At 45.1% G+C, this 24,663-nt stretch overlaps 2 protein-coding genes and 1 pseudogene across 10 annotated transcripts; all 3 read left to right on the top strand.

Moving 5' to 3' along the window:
* The first annotated feature begins 3,379 nt into the window (after positions 1-3,379).
* On the top strand, positions 3,380-4,424 carry LOC136488315 (tetraspanin-8-like; annotated as a pseudogene).
* Positions 4,425-6,342: 1,918 nt separating this feature from the next.
* LOC136489921 (uncharacterized) lies at positions 6,343-10,288 on the top strand. 9 transcript variants are annotated; one of them, XR_010767440.1, is made up of 6 exons: positions 6,343-6,729; positions 7,432-7,535; positions 7,615-7,686; positions 7,766-7,841; positions 9,845-9,907; positions 9,988-10,288. XR_010767440.1 is itself a non-coding variant. In XM_066486434.1 (6 exons), exons 1-6 carry the CDS (start codon positions 6,696-6,698, stop codon positions 10,030-10,032), a joined length of 372 nt encoding a protein of 123 aa, XP_066342531.1. In that variant the 5' UTR covers positions 6,343-6,695; the 3' UTR covers positions 10,033-10,288. The 9 variants fall into 9 exon arrangements, 2 of the variants coding, with proteins under 2 accessions (XP_066342531.1, XP_066342530.1); XR_010767441.1 differs by having other exon boundaries at positions 9,835-9,907; XM_066486434.1 differs by having other exon boundaries at positions 7,615-7,654; positions 9,835-9,907.
* A 5,629-nt stretch (positions 10,289-15,917) lies between these two features.
* LOC136488314 (uncharacterized) lies at positions 15,918-17,023 on the top strand. Its single transcript, XM_066485294.1, has 3 exons — positions 15,918-16,001; positions 16,168-16,442; positions 16,993-17,023. The coding sequence occupies exons 1-3, from the start codon at positions 15,918-15,920 to the stop codon at positions 17,021-17,023; spliced, it is 390 nt and encodes a 129-aa protein (XP_066341391.1).
* Positions 17,024-24,663: the final 7,640 nt, after the last annotated feature.

The following is a 24,663-nucleotide window of genomic DNA, read 5'->3' as shown; positions in this document are numbered from 1 at the left end:
AAGCAAAGAAAAAGGAGTGCTCTGGGCCTCTCCGGAATTTCCCTGCAGGAGTGAGGGGGCGCGCGGCTGGGCCTTAGGCCTTAGCGCCAGCTTGCTATGTGCGCCAGTGGCCAGCTGTTTGGGCCGGCCCGTCGACCTGAAATGCGCGTGCGTGTGCTGCTGGCCCAGAAAGAGGAAGCGCGCGGGGCAGTGGTATTTCTCCACAAAAACAACGGTCGGGTAGTGATTGGTACCTCAGTTTCTGTACTCATACCACACAGACATAGGTACACTGGCCTGCTGCCTGTCGGACTATGCTTCCAGTCAGTGGCGGATGCAGAACAAGATTTAAGGAGGGGCTGGTCTCTTCTTCTTCCTCTATCTCTCTATTTTTCTTCTTTTCTTCACCTTTTCTTCTCCATCACCCTTCCCATATTTCCATTGATGCACCAGCAGTAGGGGGGCTGGAGCCCCCCCAGCCCCCCATGTAGATCCGCCCCTGCTTCCAGTGGAGTTCAGAAGAAGCTTTGATTCAGTCACGCTATTGGTCTCCTGGCTCGTATGGAAGGAGCGCAATCGCTGAGTCTTTGACAGCAAGGCGATGCTGCCAGGCCGTCTTACGGAGCTCATCCTTGAAGAAGCTGAATGCTGGATACAGGCAGGGTTTGCTCCTTTGTCGCTGCTAGCTGCTACGCACAGCTGAATGTGCAGCTCTAGTTTAGCCGCCAAATAGCAAGTGTGTAATAGCCCTTTCGTGCTCATTTTATCTGTGTGTTTCCGTCTATGTGTGCTTCTTGCTAGCGTACTATATTCCATATTGTGAAGAAGAAGAAATTCAGGAACTTGGTCATTTTTTCAGAAACGCCCCCGCTGGTGAGTTTGCGGAGAACCACCTCCGTCCCCCAACCCTAGCTTCCCTCTCATTCGTCTCCCTCCTCCCCGCCCCACCTACCCCACCGCCGTGCCGCTGCCCTTCACATCCTCTGCCACCAACCCTCGCTGCTGCTCGCTGCACGTGCTTCCCACACCGCCATCGCTCAATCGTGGGGAGCCGTGCGAGGTCAGTGGAATTCGGCGGGCACAATGGCACGGGGAGTCGCACGAATCGATGGTGTCGAGATAGGGCGGAACTCGCCGGCCTCCGCGGCGCACACGCTCGTCGCCCATGGCAGCAGGCAGCCGAGCTCCCAACTCACGATGAGAAAACTGCACTCCGTCAGATCTGGCACGGTGGAGACGGCCAGGTACGCGCCACCCGTGCCACACGTTGTGTAACCGTGGTCCATCCATCCATCCCTCTTCACCTTGATCCCAAATCAGGCGCCGGATGTGCCCTGGAGTTGAAGGGGTGGCATTCATCTCTGGTGAGCTGGCCCCAGCTGCGTCAGCGGTAGAGGGAGAGGTCGAGCGCTAACGAGAAGCCAGGTGAGTTGCAAGTTTCTGTGTTATGAGGAAATCGTTTGTTATGGGTTTCTGGCTTCTCATAACCAACTCTATAGTGTGGAGTGCTTTGTGTTAAGTATGAAGTTATCCTCATAGTTCCAGTTTAGCCTCTGCGTGGATGTTCAAGGAAAAGGTTTCTTTCTTTCCTAAAATAGCATATCAGCAAAGCACGATTCAAATTCGAACCTTTAACATGTAGTTTGAACAATAATGGGCATTACATCTCAGTTTCATGAGATCAATCACATAGCTTCCTTTCCATAATCAGCAATGTTTGGCGCCCCTCTGTTTTTGTACAGGAATATAAGCAAAATTTATCGGCTTAATGAGTTCCTTAATTCGAACAATAATAGGCAGTCACTACCGGAAACCTTAAATTTGTCGAGTATTTCTATGTTTGCCGAGTGCATTCCCTCGGGCATTTGGCAAACAAATTCTTTGCTGAGTGCTATCCTAAAAACACTCAACAAAAAAAAAACACTCGGCAAAGAGGAGAGTTTGTCGAGTGTCAAACAAAAAAAAACTCGTCAAATAGGGGTTTACTAAGTATCACAAAAAAATACTCGACAAAAAGAGAGGTTTGCCGAGTGTCCAAAAACAACACTCGGCAAAGCAAAAAAAATGAAGAAAAAAAAACCCACCCGCCCCTGAAATCACCCACCCGTCCCTCCCCTCCCTCCGAGCTCGCTCCCTCCCATCCTCTCCTGCGTGCGGTCGACGCCTCCCCTCCTCCCGCCGGCAGCCGGCCCCTCCCCTCCCTCCCCCCCCTCACCAGCGGCGCCCCTCCCCCGGATCCACCGCCTCGCCCCTCCCCCGGATCCGCCGCCCCCTCCCTCCCCTCCTTCACCGGCGGCGCCCCTCCCCCGGATCCGCCGCCCCCCTCCCTCACCGGTGGCGCCCCTCCCCCGGATCCGCCGCCCCTCCCTCACCGGTGGCGCCCCTCCCCTGGATCCGCCGCCCTGCCCCTCCCCTCCCTCACCGGCGGTGTCCCTCCCCCGGATCCGCCGCTCCCTCCCTCATCGGCGGCCTGGGCGAGCGCGTGCGGCAGGTGGCCTGGGAGGCGGACGTAGAAGGCGAGCAGCGATGGTGGTGCTTGGCGCGGACCCGTTCCTCCGACCGACGGCGTCCGTGCCCCCAACAACTCCTTCCCTAGTGACCTCCCTCAACTCGAGCGGCGGCGGGGCCCTCCCATCGACTGGCTGTGGCCACTCTCCCCCGACCTGCAGCGGGCCCCATCCCCTTGACCGGAGGTCTCCCCGTGGCAGCAGCCGCGACCCCTTTCCCCACAAGGACCTTCGACGTCGGCGCCGGCCCTGCTCCCTCCCGGATGTGGTAGCGGCGGCCCCAATACTCCCAACTGCAACAGCGACAAGGCCAGGAGCACCACGGCCCGCCCGCTCAGCCAGGCGCGGCTGTGCTGGCCTGCCCTGCGCGGCGTGCGAGCATATCAACTAACCACTTTCTGCTTGCTTTATCAGACAGGGGGAATATTGGTTCTCTGGGAAGCAGCTGTTCCAGTTTGGATATAAAAAGAAATTACACTAACAGTAGTTACTTGCCGCGCAGTATATCACTACTACAGGAATCAATTTGCGCAGCGTGGCCAAATTGGGCTCCGTGGCGGGCACCTCTTTTGCCCGCCACGGTTAACCGGTGGCCGGCCACCGAGGCCGGCCACCGAGGCGCCCGCTGCGGAAAAAGGGTTTACCGCGGTGGGCCACCTTACTTGCCCGCCGCAGGAAATCGTTATTTACCGCGGCGGGCATCGTTTAAGGCCCGCCACGAAAAATCGGAGGCCCAATAGGCCCAAAGCGAGGCCCACTATTTCCGTCGTCATATATATACACAGACTAGGGTTTCACTCGCACTCCCAGCAGCCGCGCCTCCCTCTCTCATCTCACTCTCTGCGCCGCGACTCCCTCCCACCCGCAGTCCCGCACCCCGGCGTCCACCAGCCATGGCGTTCCGGCTGAGCAACAACCTGATCGGGATCCTCAACCTCGTCACCTTCCTGCTCTCCATCTCGATCCTGGGCGCGGGCATCTGGCTGGGCCACCGCGCGGACGGCACAGAGTGTGAGCGCTACCTCTCGGCGCCGGTCATCGTGCTCGGGGCCCTCCTCCTCGTCATCTCACTCGTGGGCCTCATCGGCGCCTGCTGCTGCGTGACCTGGCTGCTCTGGGTCTACCACCTCGCCATGTTCGTCCTCATCGTCGTCCTCTTCTGCTTCACCGTCTTCGCCTTCGTTGTGACAAACAAGGGCGCCGGGGAGGCCGTCTCGGGGCGGGGGTACAAGGAGTACAGGCTCGGGGATTACTCCAACTGGCTGCAGAAGCGGGTCGATAACACCAAGAACTGGGACAGGATCAGGGGCTACCTCTAGGACTCCAAGGTCTGCAAGAAACTGCAGGACAAGAACGAGACCGTCGCGCAGTTCATGGCTTCCGATCTCTCCCCCATCGAGGTAATTATTTATTTGTTTATTATTCATTCACGTCAAAACTCGATCTATTTCTTTTAGCGGTGACCGAATCCGGCAGGTGATGGCATCCCGAGGCGGATCTGGTCGGTGGCGGCGCGCGGTGGCCGGATCCGGCGGGCGAGGACGGTTCGGCGCGGCGGCCTCCCTCCACCACGGTGGGATCCACCACGGCCACGACGCCAGGACCTCCACCACGGTCCCGAGACGCTGGGGCCCGGCCGGCTGCTCCTCTTCTCCCTCCCCGAGCGGCAAGGATCTGCAGCCGTGGGAAGCCCGGATCCGTCGCCGGTGGGCTCGAGAGCGGGCTCGCCGGCGGGCTCCTGGTTTTTTTTTGTTTTTTTAAATGATTAACCACAGCAGGCATCCTAACGTGCCCGCCATGGTAAAAGTATATGTACCGCGGCGGGCAAGGCCGCCCGCCGCGGTTAAGCCACGATTGGCTGTGGCCTCTAGGCCGCGGCGGACGGCTTTGCCCGCCGCGGAAAACCGAAAACGCCCGCCTCCAGTAAAATTTGTGTAGTAGTGTATGCCGCCATATATGATCGCAAAAAAAATGCCGCCATATATCTGCCATGTTTCCTGTTCTGAGTTCTGACTTATGACTAGGAGGAGACGGGGGCCTGGGGGAAAGGAGCCAGGGGAACCAAAGGTTTGCCTAGCCAAGCAGCGGCACTGGTCGGTCGGTGGTCGCTTTGCTTGTGGGATCGGATTCGCCCGCCGAGGAAACGGACTTTGGACTCGCCATTTTGGTAGCATAGTTTTTGAATTTTTTTCTAGATGTTGATTCTTCTGAACTTATACCTGTTATTAGTCACTTAAATTTGTTATCTTCATTTCTATGTCCATGTGGTTATTATGAGAATTATGTTGCCAGGAGCATGATGTGCACGTAGATATGGTGTACTAAGAGTGTTTTGTATGGCAGCTATTAATCTGAAATATGCTGAGAAAAAAATTATTTTTTTCTTTGAAAAATAGGTTTGCCGAGTGAATTTCCCAAAAATACTCGGCAAACAATAATGGTATGCTGAGGAAAAAATATTTTTTTCTTTGGAAAAATAGGTTTGCCGAGTGTAATTCTCAAAAACACGGCAAACAATAATATTTTGCCGAGTGTATTTTGGAAAAACACTCGGCAAACCACTTTTCTTTTGCCGAGGCCCCGTTCGGCTTACCCCATATTCGGCTTGTTTTTTCAGACGGAACAGTGTTTCTCTCTCACAACAATTCAGCCAGAACAGTGTTTTTCAGCCAAGATTCAGATCAGCGAACAGGACCCGAGTGTCAAATTTGACACTCGGCAAACCATTTGCCGAGTGCGCGATAAAAAACACTCGGTAAATAGTTGTTTGCCGACACTATAGATGTCGTGTACTGTTTGCCTAGTGTTTTTTGGTCTTTGCCGAGTGCCTGTGGCACACGGCAAAGTCACTGTTTCCTGTAGTGAGTGCAGTCAGTTTTTCACCATAGCTGCTTGAATTTCTTGTTGAAGAACCTATGGCTCTATGCAAGGTTTCGGTGGCTATGCAACAACAAAATTATGCCCACCCCAGAGATAAGAGCATGAAGTTTGCCCTGGCTTCATTTTTCTCAGCAATAATGGATAATTCCTGCTATATGAATATTATAGTTCAGTATTCCATATAAGAGATGCTAACATACATAAGTACATTACAATATATAACTATAACTACATATACTGACTAGAGCATTATGTTCGACTGATCTTCGTTGCTAGCTTGATTGCCACACGTACTGATGTTTTTTTTCCTTTGCTTTGTAGGTTACTCTTTGAAGAAAGACATATGTTAAATTTGAAATTGATTTGGGAAAAGGAGGGCGGTAAATAATTTTTTTACTAACAGGTAATTCATTCAATATTCCATTGTGCGTTCAGAAATGCCACTCAACATTTCATTTTCTTGAGAAATGGCTCTTTACAGATTATTGTAACTCTTATCTCTCTCTCTCTGCCTTGCATCTATTTTTGTTGTTGATTTTAAGGAGGGTACAAGAGATCTTTTGGGCCATGGCCAGGGCCGTCGCCCTCGGCACATATCTGCCCCTAGCTAGCACACACGACTTCTTATTAATGATCACCGTTGTTTAAGGTACAAGAGCTGGGTATGAAGTAGAAGACAGGGTTGACTAGTTGGAAACATAAATATTCCTGTCGTTACGAGACCAACCGATAGAAAACATACAATTGTTCTGTGTGTTACTGTATACCCAACAAGAAAATTATATTTATTCTGTCGGTCGTTAGAGTACCGACAGAGAAATTCTATTCAACGTGCATCTGGAATCAAAACTGGTTGCTAACCTGGGCCTGGGCCGCGGTGGCCTTTCAGCCAGCCCAAAAGGGGGCCGTGCTTAGCCTGAACACATATATATAAATGGTGTACCAACCCTAGCGCTCGCCAGATGCAGCCACCGCTCGTGCCTGTCGTCATCACGGCGCTGCTTCTACCTCTCATCACGGTGGGTCGGGCGGATCTAGGTGGCGGCGGCCGGCTCGCCCCACGCTCGCCCGGTGGCTCGTGGCCAGCAGGAGCGGCAGCGGCCAAGCGGGTAGTCGTGGCGGCCTGCCAGTTCCCGCGCCCGGGGCCCTCGCGTGCTGGCCCGGCGGCCCCAAGGCGGCGGCGGCCCCCAACGCAGCGGTGCGTCCCCCAGCTGCTCTCCTCGGTACGGCTCCAAGTCGGCGGTGCGCACCCCAAGTGACGGCGGTCCCAAGGCGGCGGCGGTCCCCAAGGCAGCGGCAGATCCGGCTACTCTCGTCTCCACCTTGTTCATGGCGTCACCAAGCTTTTTAGATCAGCATCAAGGTGTGTGCTGTGTAACCCTATCATCTCTCTCTGTCCTTTTAATTGCCTTTAATAGATCTGGGAATAGCCTGTCGTTGGAGATATGGTTGAATCTTTAACCAATTACATTGATTCTTAATGATACTAAGTTCAGCGACCATTATATAGATAAAAAAAGAAATCTGCAGCCTGTGGTATTGTAGGTGTGAGTTAAAATATGTTAGCAATGATGCCAGAGTTAAGAAAGAGTACAAAAGTTCCATTCTAGGATGTGGACCTGCACAGATTTGCTGCAAAATCATATCCTTCTGTTAGGTGTCATTCAAATAGGAATACTGGAAATTATTGTTGTACTGTTCCTTGTGCAAGTTACATCCCAAAATTTTGCAAGGAAATAATGATAGCATTGTTAGTGTAAGTCCTTGTAGAAAGACTTTGGAAAGAGCTATGCATTACTTCTCACATAAACCAAATAACTAGTAAATTTGATTTGGTTATAGAGCAGAAAGATTTAAGTGTCACATATAGGCCGAGAACATGTACGGAGGCATGAGCAATACGATACTACGTGAGGCCACCAAAGTTATTTTTCTTCCTTCGGCATATGCATAATTTTGTGTGCTCTGTAGGGAGAAGGAACTGAAAACGCTTGAAGTGATAAAGTCGAATCTTCTCCTATGATTTATGTTTATGTTTGCTTGAGAATTTTTTTGCCTTTTGTAGCAAACTCAAGAAACACATGGCAACACAAGACTACGGAAGATCTTGCTGCTGCTGAAAAGGAATTTGAAGATCTGCAACCGTATGAACTGCCTAAAGCTGAAATGGTCGATCTAGTGCAGTAGCATGGCGTAAGTCTGGTGCTTCACAGTGGTTTTGACTATAACTTTATTTGTCATGAAGCAGGACACAGTGATGCCATGGAGCAGCTGGCATGGATCAATTAGTTAAGGAACTGTTTTTTTAAATCTTCTATTGGTACAGTACCTTGTTGGCTCATTGATTTTTTGACAGTTCAAACATTGTAGTGTTTCTATTTTAATAAGCCCTTTTGCAGGCTTGCTGCTCTTTGCTGTTGCTGCATGCTGGATGATTGTTGCTGCTGTTTCTGACATACATGCACCTGAGACAAGGTAACCTTACATGCCTCTAGGTTGATGTTAATATTAGTCTGTACACAATGCTTGACTCTTTGCAATCAACAAACTTGTGTAGGTTAGTAAGCTTGTTATTTGCTCTACACCATGTCAATTATTTTTCTATGTGTAGTTTAATATATTCTGATGCTAAGAATATATGCTAAGTTAATATTTCTGTTAAATTGGTTAATAATTTGTATGTGTTTTCAAGATTTAGTTTGGCTCCAATAATCAGTGATTGTCTTGCTTAGTGAAAATTGGAATAAGAGTAGCTGCAGAACTAAGGCATTACTTAGTTGTTTTTTGTCACCCAATTTTAAGGATAAAATGGAGTGCAAAACCCTATGTGCGCCCAGAGATCAGTCACACATAAGCCGACAAATTATGAATAGTATCATCACCAATGTTTATTACATCACGAATAAGATATAGTTATTACATAAGTATAGCGGAAATAATAAAAAGATCTCTCGCGGAAGCTCCAATTCACAGGGACGTCAACTGGTTGACCACAAGTCTAGTAGTCCTCAGGGAAATCATCATTCTCAAGGTCATCTGTTACCCATCCGGGATTTTTATCCAAATAATGAAAATAAACAAGCGTAAGTACATGTCGTACTTAACAAGTGTAACACGGGGTTCATGAGGCTCAAAAGGCTAGACACAGGTTTAACAGCGTTCAGCTTTTAGTTGTCACAATTTTAGCTTATGAGTAGCATCAAGTTGTTTCAGTTCCCAAGGTAGAACACATGATCAAATGTAAACATGAGTAATGAATAGCATAAACAGATAAAGTTTAATGTTCATCTATTCCATAAATGTTCCAAGGCTGCTCGTGACCGTGAGCACGGCTGATATACCAGTTTTACACTCTGCAGAGGTTGTATACTTTCACTGTGAGTCGTGATACCCATATGCCCGGGTTTATAACTCCCAAAACACTTCCAAGGTGAGCAGGCAGGGGTCACTATGAAGCCTTTCAAAGGTTCATCTAACAAGTTAGGGTCATTAGATTCACTCGGCAAACAGATATAGAGCTTCCATTCCTGATGGCACATTGACACGCAGCCTATACACATAAGGCTAGAGGCTGCTCTATACCCGATTCGGCAAGCCATTTTTACGCCAATGAAGGTAACCACTAACAAGCTAGAAAAGGCCCTGATACTGAGCTAAAGCCAGAGCCATGTAGCTCTCACAGCTGTACTGTAAGTCCCGGATGATCACTCACAGATAAGTCCTTAGGGAGAGGAATCTGAGGCATTTAGAAAGTAGCTAAATACTCCAGCCCTCTGTTTCCATGTTGCTAAAAAGTCATATTTTATGTTTATTGCATATACCATTAGTCAAGTTACAAGATCATGGTTTAACTGAGCTCTAGCAAAGCTACCCATATGCATAACCCATAGGTGACAAGGCAATAGTTCAATTCTAGGAAATTCCTAACAAGAAGACATATGCAACATGAATTTAATGAATTAAAGTGAATAGGAAACAAGGATGATCCCATGCTATACTTGCCTTGAGCAACGTACTCCTGCTGGTCTTGCTCGTCAAAGTCGTACCCTTGACCTTCTGAGAACTGCTCACCGTCTATACTCGATAACCACCGCAACATACAAGCATCCAGGAGCAATCATGCAAAGCAAACAAGGCTATAGATTAGAACAGTACATCAACAGCAAAGAATCAAGATGAAAAGTTTGGAAAACGAATCTACGTCTCGCTATGAACACACAGCCGCTGTTGTTGTATCAAGTCTTGCATTTATTCTACGCGACTGTTGTTGTATCAAGTCATCGTTTGCTACTGCTTTCCAGCACTGCTTCATCATTTCATCGTTACGAATGTTCAAATCACCATATTTATTAAATCATACATCCAATTCATAATCTGATTGAACCTTTGTGCTCCTTCAAGACTAATATTGATTATGTTCTGATGTAAAATAAAATAACAACATGTGGGCACAATGTAATGCACATAGCTTCTGTCAGCCCACAAGACCCGTCGCTAATGCTGTGAGTAATGGCGTGGTGGCTGTATTCACTTGGCTCAAGGTATGGAAGCCATCCTTATGCATGTGTGATTGTTAATTTTTTAGAAACATGTGTGATAGTTAATGGTTGCACTTTTGTAGGCTCATATGCCGAGGAGGGGGAATGCACTAAATGCAACAATCTGATGAAAGTGATAAAGAGGACCCTAATCAGCAGATGCCATCATCCAGACCAGAGTAGTTATCTTTACTATTTATTTACTGTCATTTCGAACAGCAGCTTTGCAGAGGTTGCAGTAAGCCTCTTCCTCAAAACGGCCGAGTAGTAGTGTTTGCTGTCATTTTTCAGAAAGTATTGTCTGTTTGGACTTCATTTGTTGTGGAGATCGGAATAATGTTGAACTTCTTGCCTCTGATTTGGCTCTCAAATATGCATTTGTGTTTGACAAGTCGTCTCCAAGTTATGCATTTGAGTCATGCATTTGAGATATGCCTCTGAGATCGGAATAATTTGAACTTCTTGCCTCTGAGATATGCATTTGTGTACGACAAGTAGTTTGCGAGTTGTAATGTTAAAGCGCCTCCTCATGAAATTTTAGAATAAGGAACTAAGTTTGCATGTCTCAAAATAATTGAGTAAAAGAATCAATTCACAGACCTTTTATAACATCACATTTTTTTTCTTAAATAGTGTTACCTAGTGGGGTCTTCTAAGATTAAAATATTTTTTACTATTTTTTGTCGAATTTATAATTTCTAAAAAATAATTTGTATTGTTGTAGGACGGAACAATGAGAAGCGAGAGTAAAGTGAGAGGAAGAGAGCATAGAGTGAGAGAAGAGAGCAAATAAGTAACAAAAAAAAAGGTCCCCTCCACCTTCCCTCTCTATCTCTTTTATAGTGGTGGTGGGTGGGAAGATTTTTATTATTTCCCCTGTTGAGGCTTGTATTTACAAAAAGCTTCTAGGGCTATAAATGGTCCCTAAATGTTATCTCAAAAGCCCTAGGCAATGTACTTGGCCCTGAACGATACACACCAATAGTAACCCCTCAGGTATTCAGTTTTGATCAAACGTACAAAACCTAATAGCTGGACACAACTAAGTGTTGGCCCAAATACAACTCAGACCCAGCCACAAGAATCGACTTGTTTTGAAGACTTTTGATATTAAACCACACACTGAGCAAAATGGATAGTCTCTTCCATACATTCCTACACATCTCCTAGCGTTTTGAAACTTAAAAAAGTTATAGGTGTTAAACCGAGCATCCAAATCAAATTTCAATTACACCATCGTGTTTCTTGCAACAAATCCTTCAAAACAAGGTCTGACATGAATATATTTTGACAAAAATTTATTGACGAACATTTATCTCATGAAGATATATCATTTTGTATTATTTATTAAGCAAAGGCAAAATTCTAGGTCCATAAAACAATGTTGCGTCTTTTTAGTAAAAATGTTATCAGTTTAGGAAAACAATATTCTAGTTATAGGTTCATGCAATTGATATTATAATATCCATAAAAAAATAAAAAAAAACTATCAAATATATTGAAATAGTAAAAAATAAATACAATAATATAAATAAAAATATTAAAAGCTATAGCAAAGCATTAGGGAAACAAAAATAAAAAACCATGTAATATAGGAAAATTTAAAACATTACATGGATACTTTTCGAATATCCTAAAATATTCTAAAGAAAATCTCACTAGTACTAGGAATACTAAAAGATAGTATAGATCGAACATCCCATTTATAGAACATAAACATCTCAATATACATCATATAACATCACATTATATTAGTGAACATCACATATATGACATATAATATAGAAAATAAAAAAGTAAACGAATGAATTTGTTAAAATAAGTAAGTAGAGTACAATAACAAACAAGAAAAATGCACATAAAACATGAATATCAAATGATAAATATATAGAAAAATAAAATAAATGAATAACTTAAATAAGGAAGGAGAAAACACATACATACTATGCGAATAAGACATGCATCTTGTGCAACACATAAAATGAAAAAAAACTTGAAAACAAAAGATAGGTCATATAGTAAATTAAGGAAAGAAACCGAAGCAAGAAAAAAGAAAATAAAAAAGAACTAAATATTAAAAAAATAAAGAAAAAATTCATTAGAGTAAAGTAAAAAGGAAAAATGACATATAAAATATGAATAAAATAAAGAGAAGAATAAAAGACCATGCAAAATAAAAAATAAAAGAAAAAGAAATGTAACAAGAATAGAAAATAAAAAAGAAGTGAACCATATAGCCTAGGAAACCACAAGCATGAAAACATCGTTGTGGGCCGTACAGTTGCGCTCGCTGTAGGCCGCATCGTGGGCCATGCTTGCTTATGCAGTATGAGTGTAGTATCCACGCTCACAGCTCAGCGCATGGCTCCCGTTCAAGCGCTCAGACAGGAAGATTTTCGCTCTCAGCCTCCTTCCCTTTGGCATCAATATTATCAGACATCACATGCATACTACGTGAATATCATAGCATGTCATGGTATATAGAAAATTTAAAAGCAAACATGAAAATACAAAAAAATTAATTAGAGTAAAATAAAAAGAGAAAAAAATAAAAAATCTAAAAAAACTAAAATAAGAAAGGAAAACAAAAATATAACATGAAAATAAAAATAAATAAAATAAATAAAAAAATTAAGTTTAGTAAAAGAAATAAGAAATAAAAGAAAGATAAAAAATAAAAGAATGGATACAGAAGGATGTAAAGAAAAACAAAATAAAGATGAAGAGAACAATAAAAAATCACATAAAAATAAAAGGGAAGTAAAAATAAATAGATGGACATAAAGACAAAAATAAGAAAATAAAAGAAAATAAAAGAAATAAGTAATAAGAAAGAAAAAAGAAGAATAAGAAAAAAGAAAAAATCCACCATAGAGAAGCAAACAGATACGAAACACGTACTTGGAAGGAACGACACCTTGTTACTCAAGGCACGTGGCGCGGACGGTTTCTCTCGAAACCTGTCCCCACGAGAACGAAAGCGACTGCAACTTCCATGCTCCCGCCAAGCAGGAGCGTCAATCCCCTCCGCCTTCGGCAGCCTCCTGGCCTCGCATGTGTGGGGGATCTACGTCTCCTTGCCTAGCAGTGTAGATTAGGTTTCTGTTGGGGTTTGTATCCCAGCGGCGTCTGCTTGGTGGAGGCGGCGTTGGCTTATGTGGAATAAGATCCTCCTCGTCCCGATTCACCTCGTCATCTTCTCTGAGATGACGATGGGCTTGTGAGGGAGGCTCGCGGGGAAGTTGTTAGGTTTGCGGTGGACAGGCATGACGGTCTAGCTCTCTCTTCTCCTGGTCTCCGCTAGGACGGCCAAATCCAGGTCTAGGTTTGCACAGGGTGTGTCCTCGGCTGATATTTACTAGAGTTCTTCCCGTCCGTTGCGGGATTCTAGTGCAGCTCTTCTCAAAGGCTCTGGGCGATGGTGCTCTCATGGGCTTGCAAATGGGTGCCGTTTATCTCGGCTTTCTCCGGCGATATAGTCGACGGCAAAAGTTGGCGAAAGACGACGACTCTGGTGGACACGAAGGCTCTGAAGGGCTTCCTTATATTTTTCTTTTTTGCTGAGGTGGCTTTGTGTAGTTTGGATGGGGCGGCTTCCTCCCATGTATCCTTTGCGTCTGTGTTCATATGTGTATGTGTATTAGTATGTTTTCCTTACTATATGCAGCGCATATTTGATAAAAAACACGTACTTGGACCTTCCTCCACAGTCGTACTATAATTATTATTGGGCCACCGGAAAAAATAATAAAGCCCATAATAAAAATTAGATGTTGAGGTAGATGTTGGCGCTCCGCGCATGACTTCCATCCGAACGTTCGGACGGGAAGATTTCCGTTGGCCTGGCTGCGTGCGCTGTCCGGTGCTTATAAAAAATTATTAAAAGTACATACTACATAAAAGGATTATTGAAAAAGAGAGAAATAAACAGCAGGATAAAGAAGTCAGAGGCAGAAGCTGAAGGCAACCGTTCATCTTGGCAAAGACACGGAAGAAAAAGAAAGGAAATCTTTCAGTCAAGGTACTCCGATCCTCTTCCTCCCTGCCGGTCCCTCTCTCTCCTGGGTCCTCACGGATCCAAATGCAAATGCAATATCCACTAATAGAGACGGCTTCTTTGTCGAGTGTTCCAGCTTTTGTTGAGTGCTTTTTATCGAGCGCTCGGCAAAGAGGCTATTTGCTGAGTGCCATAGAGAAAGCACTCGACAAACAACTAACACTCGGTAAAGAGGTGGTTTGCCTAGTGTCGAGCACTCCGCAAACAATAACACTCGGCAAAGACCAGGTTTGCCGAGTGTCGAGCACTCGGCAAACAATAACACTCGGCAAAGAGACGCCGCCGTTTACCTTTTGCCGAGTGTCTTCTGCTGACACTCGGCAAAGCGGTGATTTACCAGGTGTTATTTTTTGAAACTCGGCAAACCATATTTTTTTCACTTTTGACCTCCAAACTTTTTCTACAGCCCTCATACAATACCTGGTACTCCATGTTCCAATACGGCACGTTTCTCGGAATTTTTCTATATTTCTTTAATTTATTTCATTTAATTAAATTTTCTTGGATAATTCAAATTATAACTGCTAGTCATTCGAATAATGAAAAAAATGAATGAAAAAATGATATTCATGTTATTTAGTATAATGTGAGGCCGTATCCAGGAACAGACCACCAATTTTGAACATCTTGTTCACGAAACATGGCCACAAACTTACGGTCGAGTTGCTTTTAAATTCTATAAAAAGCAAACAAAGTCCAAAAATCATGAAACTTGTCAAGATGTCATGATATCATATGTGGAGGCTGTGATAAAAATTTGAGAAGGTTTCGCGCAAGTTATCACGTATGATGCTTGTAAACCGAAGAATCTCCGAAGAAGTTTCATGATTTCATGAAGAGGCCGACGAGGTGATAAGCATCGTACGTGACAAACTTGCGTGAAACCTCCTTAATTTTTTATCACAGCCTCCACATATGATATCATGACATCTCGACAAGTTTCCAGATTTTCGGTCTTTGTTTGTTTTTTATAGAATTTAAAAACAACTCGACCGTAAGTTCGTGGTCATGTTTCGTGAACAAGATGTTCGAAATTGGTGGTCTGTTCCTGGATACGGCCTCACATTATACTAAACAGTGTTATCCTAAACGCTAAACGGTAAACAGTCAGTCACCTACCGTTTAGCCTATTATTCGGGCAAAACGGGTGTTTAAACGGGGAAAACGGCCGTTTAAACGGTCAAAACAACCGATTAAACGGAAACGGTGTACCACCGTGTAGCGTTTAAACGGTGTGTAAACGGGCTAAACGGCCGTTTAGGCGAACAGTGATACTAAATAACATGAATATCATTTTCTCATTCATTTTTTTTTCATTATTCGAATGACTAGCAGTTATAATTTGAATTATCCAAGAAAATTCAATTAAATAAAATAAATTAAAGAAATATAGAAAAAGTCCGAGAAATATGCCACATTGGAACATGGAGTACCAGGTATTGTATGAGGACTGCAGAAAAAGTATGGAGGTCAAAAATGAAAAAAATGGTTTACCGAGTGTCAAAAAATGACACTCGGCAAATCACCTCTTTGCCGAGTGTCAGTAGAAGGCATTCGGCAAAGAGATTGGTTTACTGAGTGTCAAAAAAACACTCGGCAAAGAGGGGGTTTGCCGAGTGTCATTTTTAAAACACTCGGCAAAGAAATAAAATCTTTTTTTCTAGAAAAGAAGAAGAAGAAAAAAAATAAAAAAAACTTTACTGAGTGCTCAGATCTAGTACACTCGGCAAACCCTGCTTTGCTGAGTGTCAGATCTAGGACACTCGGCAAAAAATAAAAAAAAATCATTTGCCGAGTGTCAGATCTAGAACACTTGGCAAACACTGCTTTGCCGAGTGTCAGATCTAGGACACTCGGCAAAGCTGCTATACTATATAACTGCACGGCGACGCGCATCAGCCAGGCAAATCCGAGGGTGGGCAGCTCACCCAGCAGGGCGCGAGTCAGTGCGCTGTGATGGAGCGACGGGTGCAGCAGCCCGGCGACGCCCAACAGCCAGGCAAGGACGGCAGTGGCGACTCTCCTCCTCCACCGCAACCGGTAAGACCCGCTCTCCTCCTGCTGCACAGAGCCCCACGAACCTTCTTGTACATCTTCATCCCGTGGAAGGTCTGCTTGCTGTCTGCTTGCCGCGGAAGGTCTCCTCCTCCTGCTACACCCGCTCTCCTCGAACTGACGCGCTTGCTGTCTGCTTGCCGCTTCGCAGTTCTTGGAGGTGACGTGCAGGAGCTCCGGCAAGGTCCAACGGTTCACGGCAGGGATGACGGCCCGCTGCGCGCTGCACGCCATCAACCGCAAGCTCGAACCCGGGGCCCCGTCGGCGCTGCACGTCGAGGCCGTCAGGGACGACGAAGAGCCCGTCAGCTTCGGCCCCAGCGCGGCCCTCGCCGACTACGGCCGCGGCTGGAGGCTGCAAACCGTCACCGCGCAGGACGCGCTCGGGATCCATCACGCGCTGCACGTGGAAAGGCAGCGGCGACGGTTTTTTTATATTTTTTCAAAAATTCGTTGCGAGTGGCGATTTAGCGCTTGGCAAAGGCTTTGCCGTCACGGTGGCGCTCGCCGTCACGACGACTTTTCTTTGCCGAGTGTCAGATTAGCACTCGGCAGAGCCTTTGCCGAGTGCCCGATAAAGTGTACTCGGCAAAGAGGTCTTTATCGATAAACTGTTTACCGAGCGTCCTTTGCCAAGTGTAACACTCGGCAAAGGTTTTGCCGAATGTATATCGGCCTTTACCAAGTGCCGGAGGCACTCAGCAAAGAAGGTGAATCCGGTAGCGATCGATCTCCAACTCGCGAGGTGTGTGTTTGTTCACGAACAAACCCACCACTTCTTCATGTGTGATAAAACTCGTGATGGGCCTCGATCGCACGCCTAATCCGAGCCGGATCAGCGTGTGGAAAGGAAACATGTGATCAGGAAGCCCATCAAGCCACGCGTCAGACAATTCATTCCTACCTTCTCATGCTCATAGGGCTTTTTCTTTTCTTTTACACTTTTGTCAATTTCCAAATCCATATGTGTCGTCAGTCTCAGTGTCTTACCTATTGGTGCGCTCTAATCCAATGAGTCTATGTTTATTTTTTCAGAAAAAAATCCTACGAGTCTACCTGTTATATAGTGCATTCTATGAATTTTAAGACAAATTAAGAGAGAACATAAAAATACATATACCCTTGTTTTATTTCGTAATCAGATGATATCGTAAGCGTAATTAATGTTGATTGGTTGATAAATGAAAATTATTTAATGCAAAACTATGTTTTATCCTCCAGAATGCATTATATTTGATGACAAATTTTGAATGTTAGAATACACTCTATTATAGGACGGAGGGAGTAGCTAAGGTAAGCTCCAGTATCTCATCACATGGGTGGCAATCTGATCACATGCATACAGTGCTTGCCAAATCGTAATAGTGAATCACTTGTCAAAAAAGGTACAGTTTTTTATAGGAACCAAAACAAACCAAAAGCTACTAAAACAACCATGTAACAAGTGAAAGGTCCTTGTTTGGTTTTGGTAATTGAGTGACAACTTAGGTGGACTAATTGTGTTTATGTGAGATACACAGGTGATTAGTCCACAGGTACATGTGTGTGAGCAACATATGCCATGGAGGTGAAAATGGTTTGGAGATGTTGCAAAGCTCACACATGTGACGATGAAGGAGCTTAAATGCACATGAGACATGACATTGAGTCATGTGATCAAGGTGGAGAAGATCAAGACAAGACTTGGCTTGATGGACCGGTTGCAAGCGTGAAGGGCAAGTCGAAGGCTTTGGAGTGATGGACCGCGTGGCGGTGAAGCTTGAGCAAGACTTGGCGCCGATGGACGATGGCAACGGTGAAGAGCAAGTAGAGTCAAGATCGATGAACCAATATGATCATGTGATGATATAAAGTGGATCATATCATTATTGATCGTGTTGGTGCATGTGTTGCATCGACATTGGAGGAGATGGAATGGAATGCGCAAGGCAAAGGTATAACCTAGGGCATTTCATTTCATCGGTCATAGGTGTGTAGAGAAGTTTATGACCGGGTTTAGGATAGATGGCCGTACTATCAAGAGGGGCAAACTTGTTTGCATATCGGTCATCTAGTGCCACTCGAGTGATCTAACTTTGCATTGTCGCTAGGATCGAGTGGCGTGGCAAGTTGAGTGGCTAACATCCTTTGGGAAATGATTGTGAAAAAGCTAACACACATACACATTGTGGTGTACACTTGGTGGTGTTGGCACATTTACAAAGGAGATGGTGTTTGCAGGAGTGAGATAGGTTTGGGTCCCTCTCTCCCTCCCGCCGAGCTTGTGAGGCAGGATTCGGCGCTTTCGGGAAAATTGAATGCCTATTTTCTATTGCGCCGGATGCAAATTCTTGTGGTTAGCACACTTGAGCAAGGGTGAAGAGAATGGAGAAGATGCTGGCGTCGGTCAACTAACCGGACGCTGGATCTGAATGCACCGGACGCTGGCAGGCTGCGTCTGGTCGCGCTGACGTATGGTGACGCAGTAGCTGGAGAGTGACCGGACGCTGGCTGCGTCCGATCGCGTTCGACCGGACGCGTCCGGTCATGCTCAGGAGCTTACTGAAAACGATCGGACGCTGAGGGTCCAGCGTCCGGTCAGTTGTGTGCTGAAGCGTCCGGTCAGGTCAAGTGACCGTTGGAACCGGGACACGTGGTCATCTGTGGGCGACCGGACGCTGAGGTCCAGCGTCCGGTCAACACGACCGGAGCGTCCGGTCGGCCCGACCGTTGCCCAGTGAAGGGGTAACGGCTAGTTTAGCCCTTGGGGCTATAAATAGAAGTGGCCCTTGGCCATGGCTGGTGTGGAGCACCTCAAGGGACTTAGTGTCCATGCTTGTGAGTGCTTGGGAGCCCTCCATCACACATATACTTGATAGTGATCATTCGATTGTGTGAGTAAGCGATTCTAGTGCGATTGCATCGTGAGGTTGCATCGAGTGGCACTACGTGATCGAGTTGCAAGCCGGTGGTGCTTGTTACTCTTGGAGGTTGCCACCTCCTAGACGGCTTGGTGGTGGTCTCCGTCGAAGCGCGCAAGAAGCTTGTGCGACGCTCCGGAGAAGTGCTTGTGAGGGGCATTGTGCTCGCCCCGCGGGAGCCGCGAAGAGCAACTCTAGTAAAGCGTGTCATTGAGCTACCCTCACTCAAGGGGTAGGATCTTGCGGCGCCCGACGTGCGGGCTTAGCGGGTGATGCTAATTAGCCGCCGAACCACCAAGTGAGCGGTCGACACAATGGGGACTAGCGTGTTGGCAAACACGTGAACCTCGGGAGAAAAATCATCGTGTCAACCTTGTTCTTCCCGTTGGTTTGCATCCCCGTTACACAAGCTTGCAATTACTTTTATACATATTAAGCTTGTGTAGTTGCTCTTGTAATTAGATAGCTTGTGTAGCTTGCTAATTACCTTCTTGCTTGTGTAGCATAGAAGTAGCTCCCTTGCGTGGCTAATTTGGTTTTAGTAACCTTGTTAGTCACATTGCTTAGTTTGTGTAGCTAAGTATTTACGCTCTCTAATTAGACATTGGTTGCCTTGTTATTGAGCATTGCTAGTGAGCTTAGTTAGCTTTGTGCTTTTGCTTACTAGCTTGTGTAGGAGCTCCCTTGTCACTTAAAGTACTAGTGGCATAGGTTTGTGTAACCTTGCTCCTAGAATTGTTTAGGAGAGCTCTAGCTAGCCCGGCATCTTTATTGCATAATTGTTATCTTTGCAAGGTGCTAGTGAACATATATAGTGGGGTATAGTCTTGGCTAGACCGATAGTTTTAATTCCGCATTTGTATCGGTTAGCTGACGCGATTAAGTTTTAGAAAAGACTATTCACCCCCCCTCTAGTCGCCATCTCGACCCTTCAACAAGCCCCACTAAAAACGTAACTCTCTATTCCAGTGTCACTTGTAAGCACAAACTTAATTGTAGTCCTTCCGTTCCAAATTGAATCAACTTTCAGAGTTGTCTTAAGTCAAAACTTCATTAAATTTGGGCTTGCCGTTCAAAATCCATATGTTTGTGCTTCCGTTCCAAATCCATATGTGCCATATGGACGGGGCATCTGGACGTCCGCGCTCGCAGCCTACGTCGTTTCACGCGCCCACATGGGGTCCGTGTTGTCTCGAACATCACCAGCACCGAGATGCGAGGAAGTGAGTGGCGGATGCCCAGCCGGGGTCTAGCGGAGGAGGAGACACCGAGACGAGGCAACAGAAGGCGAGGAGGGCTGGGAGATGCAACACCCGATATACTATTGAAAGATTCAGATACAACACTTGCAACATACGTCTCAAAGCAGGATGAAACACTTCAAATATGCATCTAAAACACTTGTAAAAACGCCTAAAAACACTTGAAACCATTGAAAAACATATGCAACTTCCAAATAAAATACTTACAATATATGTGTGAAAGATATGCAATATCCAAACAAACACACTTGCAACATATGTCTGGAAAACAGATGAAACAATTTTTGCGACAAAACAGATGAAACATTGGGAACAGAAGCTTGCAACATACGTGTACAACCATTGAAACATGTGCAACATCCCGATCTAGTTTTGCAACATCCATATGAAAAACTTACAACATACTTATGAAACATCTGAAACACTTGAAACATAGACTTGCAACATGTGTTTTTCACACTTCTTCCATACGACGCAGCCCGGAGCGAGGGAACGGCTGGTTTCGACGGCCGAGGATGGTGGACGACGGCCGATGGGAGGTTGCGTCAGCGGTCGCGCCGGCCGAGACGGAAGAGGGCCACCGACAGCGACGGACCTCTCGATCCGGCCATTGGGTGGTCGCGTCAGGTAGGGCGACGGTGGACCTAGCGTCGAAGTTGCCGAGGATGGAGGATGACGACCACAAGCGCGTGGGGTGAAGGCGAGGAAGACGAGCACCGTGGAGTCGGGCGTGCAAGATGAGCGCAGTGAAGTCGGGCGCGGTGGATAAGGCCACGACAGGTGTCCAGCTTTTTTTTAACAAAGCCGTCCGTCCGGACGGAGGCCCTGACTAAAACATTGCCGTATTAAATTTTATTAAATTATAGAAAACTGTATCAATATCTATGACAACAAATTTGTACCACTAGATATGTTGTGAAATTTTTTTTCATAGTGTACTTGTTTGGTGTCATAAATGCCATTATATTTTTCAACTAAGTTAGTCGAATTTGAGATTATTTGCCTTATAGTGATTCATATAAATTATATTATTTTAATAACGGAGTACTGACACTGTACTAATACTACTAGCTTTGTTGTGATCGTGGTGCATGGGTGCGTGGACTAGTGGCCGCGCCTGCTGACGTCAGTGTGCCATTCTTTGCGTCCGACCATGCGTGTGACCGCGGGCCCCACTCGTCTGTCCTCACTTGCTCCCGTCCCACGTGGACTCGACACGGCGGCCATGATCTTGAGCCTGTTCGTTTGGTCGTAATTGATTGTAATTAACCTGTTTATCAGTTAATGAATAATATTTTTTTTTCATATCAAGCCAGCTAACATTAATTTTAGTCATGGTTTATAAGCCAAATCAGCCCAAACGAACAGGACGCTTATCCACGTGCTTTTGCCGCCAACATGGCATGGGCCCACACAGAGTATCCCAGCCAACCATTTCTGGCCACTAGTCCGTCATGCATCGCCTCATATAGCTCCTTGCCTTTTGTTTGAGATCTCCTTTTGTTTTGCCTCCCCGTGGTGGTCGTAACTCGTAACAAAAGTCAAATGGAGAAGCACAGCAGGAACTAGCCATCAAGTTTTATTCACGCCCTTTCTATACTCTTTCTATTCACTTTAGACATAATTCTAAAAGAGTGACTTGTTGGCCATTGCATGTGTGGGTGTGTGAGTGCCTATGACATGTGAATTTCTTTGGTTAGCGCGACTGATACGTAGAGTCTGTCTTGATATGAGTGCTAATTGCTAGCTAACTAAAAATCAACCAAAATTAGTTCTAGTGCATCCAAATAGGAGTGCTAATATATAGATGGGTTACTTTTTTTTGTCAAATCTTCAACTACTTGTTAGTTAATTAAATAGCCAACCATTGCTAATTTAGACTACTTTTTAGCCCAAACTATTAACTAGCTATATATGTATGTAAACATGCCCTATAATCTAGGTTTGAAAGAACTCTGCGGATGCATATGAGGATTTTTAGCATGATGTAGTCCTACGCATCGCTATCAATCATTGTCATAGCATGATTTATTGGATCAAACAACACCCAAAAGTTATTTGGTGACGCTCCTTGTCACCATACATTTCCTACTATGCTGGCCCTAGTTCTGATTTGTGATACACATATTTAGTTCTCTATGGAAAAGTGATATTGTATTTTTTTTGCGACAAATGCCAATCCAATATGGATAACAAGAAATAAATGGAGGGGGTGTTGACTTCATTCAGTCAAACACCCCAAAGTTACTTTTAATAAATGATGCAGTAATCTTGTTTTGTTGGTTTTGCTCTGAATAACACATTGACTACGCCAATAGTCATAACATGGTGAAATCAACAAACATCGCACATCCAAGCTTGTCGATTGCTCGAGACGGTGGAGATGCAATTCTATCTTTCTTTGGATGGCCAAATAATGTAGAATTGAGTTGAGTTGAGTTTTTCATAACTATTTATGCTGTAATAAACAGTTGGATTCTCTCCTGGTCACAACAAATGAATCATATGATTTTCTTGGCTACTAGAGAAGAAGGCAGATCAACTATCTTCTAGACAACTGAGATATGGTACCGCTTGTACAACAACATATGTTACCATGATAACTAGGGAAGAAAACGGATCGGATACGGACGGATATCACTAATATTATATTTGTTTTCATATTTATATCTGGATTTGGATTCGAATACGGATAGTGTCAACCATGCCGGATAGGATACGATTGGACATCGACATCATAAATATGCAATTTGAGTATTCGAATGTGAATACGGTATCGGATGTTGAATATCCGGACCCAGATACGGACAGATCTAAACCCCTCTAAACAAAATTCAGTCTCGAATACGGTCGAAAAATATCCGTACCGTTTTCACTGAGAGAAAATAAACAGGCTAACAGTGAAATCCAGACCAGAAGCCAATCCATGATGCGTCTTGTAGAAAAATCCTCTCTCGATCACGTAATTAAGTCGTAACCGCTCCTCCATGTTATTAGTGGTGAATATTTTAATGCCACCCGTCGCCATCAATCAGTGAATGCAAGACGGTTAAGTACTGCTACCTACGTGGCGTGGCGTGATGAATTATTGGGGTGCCGAATACACAAAACCCGGAATGATGAAACACCGTATTTAATTATTTCTTCTTATTATAGCATGCACAAACCTCATCTCTGTATGCTCGCAACGCAATCGCAAATGCAGTAATTAATCTCGGATTTCTTTTTCTTTGAACCGTCGCTAAGGGCACCGGTAGAGAAATGGGTTGCGGTCCTGACTTTAGTCCCGGTTTCCCAACCAGGACTACGAATCTGGGACTAAAGGGTCACATAATCGGGACTAAAGGTCCATCCTCAGGAGAAAAATAAACGAAATTGTAGGGAGACCTCTCTTGCAATGTGTGAGATTCGAACCCAGGACTTCTTTCCTCACGCATAAACTTCTTACCAATTCAGCTGTACACTGCATGTGATAGGGTCCTGGACACTCTCCTTTTGAATTGACTTGTGGGATACCTTTAGTCTCAGATGGGAGACCTTTAATCCGGGTTGGTGACACCAACTGGGACTAAAAGATCACCCTTTAGTCCCGGTTGATTTTACCAGCCGGGAATAAAGGTTGAAGGACCTTTACTCCGGGTTGGTAACATCAACCGGGACTAAAGGTGGCCTGTTGCGAAAGCGTGCCAGGACAGGGGCCTTTAGTCCCTGTTGGTAGCTCCAACCAGGACTAATTCTTCCTTTACTCTTGGACGCAAAAAATACCGAGACTAAAGCCTAAAATCGAAGCGGATGAAAGGTCATTTCTCTACTGGTGGGTGTTCCCTACTTTTTTTTTTGTTTTTTTAATCCAGCCCAGAAATTGATCCCGTGAGGATTCAAATCTGGCCTGCTGGCCCATTCGCAATCTCGAATTTCTTCATAAACCGTGAGACGCAGATAAGCCAGTGATCTTGTGTGTAAAAACCGTTTGATGGGTCTTTGCACGTTAATGAAAGCCCGATCAGGATCAGTGTACGTGTGGAACACGTGATCAACCTTGTGCACTCGATTTTGATTCCCAGTCCAAAGTCACGGCACGTACGGTCAGACAGTTTGTGTGTGGTCAGAGAGACCTTCTCATTTTTTGGCAATCCGTGTTAGTAATTTCCATAACCATGACCTCAGCGTCTTAATTGGTGTGCTTTACTCCAATGAGTTTATGTTAGTTTCTTTTGTTTTTTTTTTTTATAAATGAAATGGAACCAGTGGGTCTAATAAAATGGTCGGTGAGCTCTAGTATCTCATTACAAGTCTTCTGGCAAAAAAAAAATATTTAATAATGAAATGGTCAACATTAGAAAGCGACCTGTACAGTAATTGAGCAAAATATCAGGGGGGAGATTCATAAAACAAGAGGCTAGAAACGCTTTCCATTCCATCAAGAAAATCCCAAACAAACATTTTTTTCTTAAAAAATGAGCTTCCTTATTAAAGGGTCGGAGC

The sequence above is a fragment of the Miscanthus floridulus genome, chromosome 10 (genome assembly GCF_019320115.1).
Source record: "Miscanthus floridulus cultivar M001 chromosome 10, ASM1932011v1, whole genome shotgun sequence".
In the NCBI taxonomy this organism is placed as follows: Eukaryota; Viridiplantae; Streptophyta; class Magnoliopsida; order Poales; family Poaceae; genus Miscanthus; species Miscanthus floridulus.
The sequence above is the reverse complement of the archived record's forward strand: the minus strand, read 5'-3'. Positions and strand labels throughout refer to the sequence as shown.

Excerpts from the sequence above, each read along its gene's own strand:
- LOC136489921 (XM_066486433.1), top strand. The coding sequence starts at position 6,696 with ATGGCGTCACCAAGCTTTTTAGATCAGCATCAAG. Across the intron at positions 6,730-7,431 it reads CTTTTTAGATCAGCATCAAG|CAAACTCAAGAAACACATGG; the intron begins GTGTGTGCTGTG and ends TGCCTTTTGTAG. Across the intron at positions 7,536-7,611 it reads AACTGCCTAAAGCTGAAATG|CAGGACACAGTGATGCCATG; the intron begins GTCGATCTAGTG and ends TTTGTCATGAAG.
- LOC136488314 (XM_066485294.1), top strand. The coding sequence starts at position 15,918 with ATGGAGCGACGGGTGCAGCAGCCCGGCGACGCCCAACAGCCAGGCAAG. Across the intron at positions 16,002-16,167 it reads CTCCTCCTCCACCGCAACCG|TTCTTGGAGGTGACGTGCAG; the intron begins GTAAGACCCGCT and ends GCCGCTTCGCAG. Across the intron at positions 16,443-16,992 it reads GTGGAAAGGCAGCGGCGACG|TCTCAGTGTCTTACCTATTG; the intron begins GTTTTTTTATAT and ends ATGTGTCGTCAG.